The sequence below is a fragment of the Limulus polyphemus genome, unplaced genomic scaffold (genome assembly GCF_000517525.1).
Source record: "Limulus polyphemus unplaced genomic scaffold, Limulus_polyphemus-2.1.2 Scaffold955, whole genome shotgun sequence".
Lineage (NCBI taxonomy): Eukaryota > Metazoa > Arthropoda > Merostomata > Xiphosura > Limulidae > Limulus > Limulus polyphemus.
This window is the reverse complement of record NW_013666565.1, coordinates 273,881-276,388: the sequence shown is the minus strand read 5'-3', so window position 1 is coordinate 276,388 and position 2,508 is coordinate 273,881. Positions and strand designations below refer to the sequence as shown.

General features: G+C 31.8%; 1 protein-coding gene across 1 annotated transcript in view; it reads left to right on the top strand.

Moving 5' to 3' along the window:
- Positions 1-518: 518 nt before the first annotated feature.
- The window catches only part of LOC106461424 (putative phosphatidate phosphatase), a 17,792-nt gene continuing 15,802 nt past the window's right edge, over positions 519-2,508 (top strand). Inside the window, exon 1 of the mRNA XM_013921244.2 lies at positions 519-908. Within this exon, the coding sequence (XP_013776698.1) occupies positions 845-908 (64 nt within the window). The 5' untranslated portion in view covers positions 519-844. The remainder of the gene's footprint in view (positions 909-2,508) is intronic.

Genomic DNA, 2,508 nt, shown 5'->3' with positions numbered 1-2,508 from the left:
AAGAATGCCCTAGCATTGTCTAGATGTGTGTTAGTCTTGTATATATATATATATATATATAGGACGGTCACACCGTGACGGGAAAACAGTGTATTGAGTAATTGAACTGCAGTCAGAGAAAATATTGTTGGCCACATGAGATATAGCGTTTGTTATAGTGCGACTGTTGAAATTAAGTGTATCGTAAAGTTGTATTCGGAAAGAATAAAAAAGTTTTATTAAGAAAGGACTTGTGTCGCTAAAGTTTCGTTGGAACGAAGTTACGGAAAATCAACTAACGAACGGAGACGTAACAGTACGTTACTTTCTGTTACTAAGCTTTTTTAACAGCATGTTTTTGCATAACATTGATTGGCTGATTAAGGAGTGGCTTGTTTGAGAGCCAATATGACGTATTCGTGTTATAAAGTTTGGTGACCTTGAATTTGTTTATTACAACATACTAGTTTGTCAAAATGGTGTATTTAAGTGTTCTACACTCACAAAATGAAACCTATCATTCTATAGGTATTTGAAGAACTTGTAGCATTCTGCCACAATTTAATTCTTCGTATTGTTAACCGAGACAATAAAGGCTTGGTTTGGTCCGCTGTTTCATTGGGGGTAGAGTCCAGGTTCCCTGATGAGGAGTGGAATACTCCGAAACTAGTCTTTCTCACAGACACATCCCAATGAGAGAATAGACCTTTGCAAGCTTATACTTGTTGTTAAACAAATGTTTAAATAACTTTGTTCAATTATACTAGTTTGTAATTGGTCGAAAGAGTGTGATAGTGATATTGGTAGTACCAGCGGTATATCCTTGAGAAAACAATCTTATAATTAACCCTAAACATAAAGCATAATGCAACCTGAAGAAAGAAAACTATATTTAAGGATCATCTTTGATATTGTTTTTTTAGCCATTGGTAAGTAAAAATAACCGTTATGGTTACTACGCTAACAATAACAGTGACTATAAAAGTATAAATGACATTATTAATGTTAATATTATTTGGCTTAGTGTTACTATATTATTGAAGACCGAAAGCGATAATAATATTACTGCGATAATACTAGGCCTAAGAATATTATAATTAGTTTTTTGGGAGGGAGGGGGGGATTGGGAATTTTATCATGAACTTTAGTATTTGTTTAGTTATAAAGCTTACTCTGTCACCTGTGTAAACAATATATATATATATATATATTGAATTAACAAGTTACCTCAAACTTTTATCTTTTATAACTACTCAATACTCCATAATACTACTACTTTTGAATTTGACTTTTTAATAAAGACTGTGTTAGTGTTACTGTACTCCACTGCCAGTTCTATGGCACAGGAGGGCACAGTCTTAGCTATGTATTATTATTAATATAATACTATTAGCATATTAATATTATGGACTTAACATCTGAGCAAGGCCACAAAACCTTACTTAACATTTAAAGAAAGAAAGGAGTCTGTTGGCATATTGAGGCTGTCTCGTTCACTAAACAACTATTTAATAACTTCTCAGTTAAACATGCATCAAGCATTACCTTAAACTCCCTTAAATTTGCTGTATTCACCACATTGAAATCAACTCATCCTACACTACCACTACTAAAAGTCCACTTGTCCTACTATTTTCACCATTAAATAAAAAAAAAAGAAAAAAAGATGATTCTTTGATGGTTCAACACCATTATTCTCTTAAAAATCTGATCGTCAAATTTTCTAATAAAAACATCTAGAGTATGTACAATAAACTGAAACATACTAAGTTAAAGCAAACAAACAGATTGATGGAATTGGTAGAGTGTTAGGATTATCTTATTAGTATTTCTGTTGTAGGAGCAGACATGCCAAATGTTATGCATTGACCATGAACCTCATGAAATGTGATCCCATAGCACACTCTTATGGCCCAGAGAATAGATTATTTGTGTAGCAAGGAAATTATGTTGGTTTGAACAGGCTCCATCTAATGTATTGAAAGAGCAAGGAATGACCAACCAGCATTTTGCAAGTCACAAGTAGCTCCAGTGGGATTGCACTTGAAAATTTTGAATGTTTTTAATTTCTGGTCAGATAGTACTTATTGTGTATATTTCTATTTATTAATACAGATATCACATGGCATAAACTTATTTCCCATCATTAGTGATGTATCTAAATTTATCAGTTTAAAATGTCTGCAAGGATACTTTACATTACTAACTACCATTCTTGAAAGTCTCTTTATCAGTTTAAAAATTGCATATTTTTGATTGTTGTATTTTAAAAGGTTGGCCATACATGCAGTAGAATAAGCATTTGAGGGTTTACTGCCTGCCAGCTGTTGTTTTGTATGAAAACAGATTTTAAAAGTCATTATAAACTTAAGCAGTAAGGAAATTTATGACAGTGAACTTTTTGGATTAACAACATATGTGCTTTGAATGATGCTTGCTAGTTTCCGTTTACAAGGTTGATCCCATTTGTATTACAGTATTAAAATATATAAATAGTATATATATATATATATATATATATATATATAT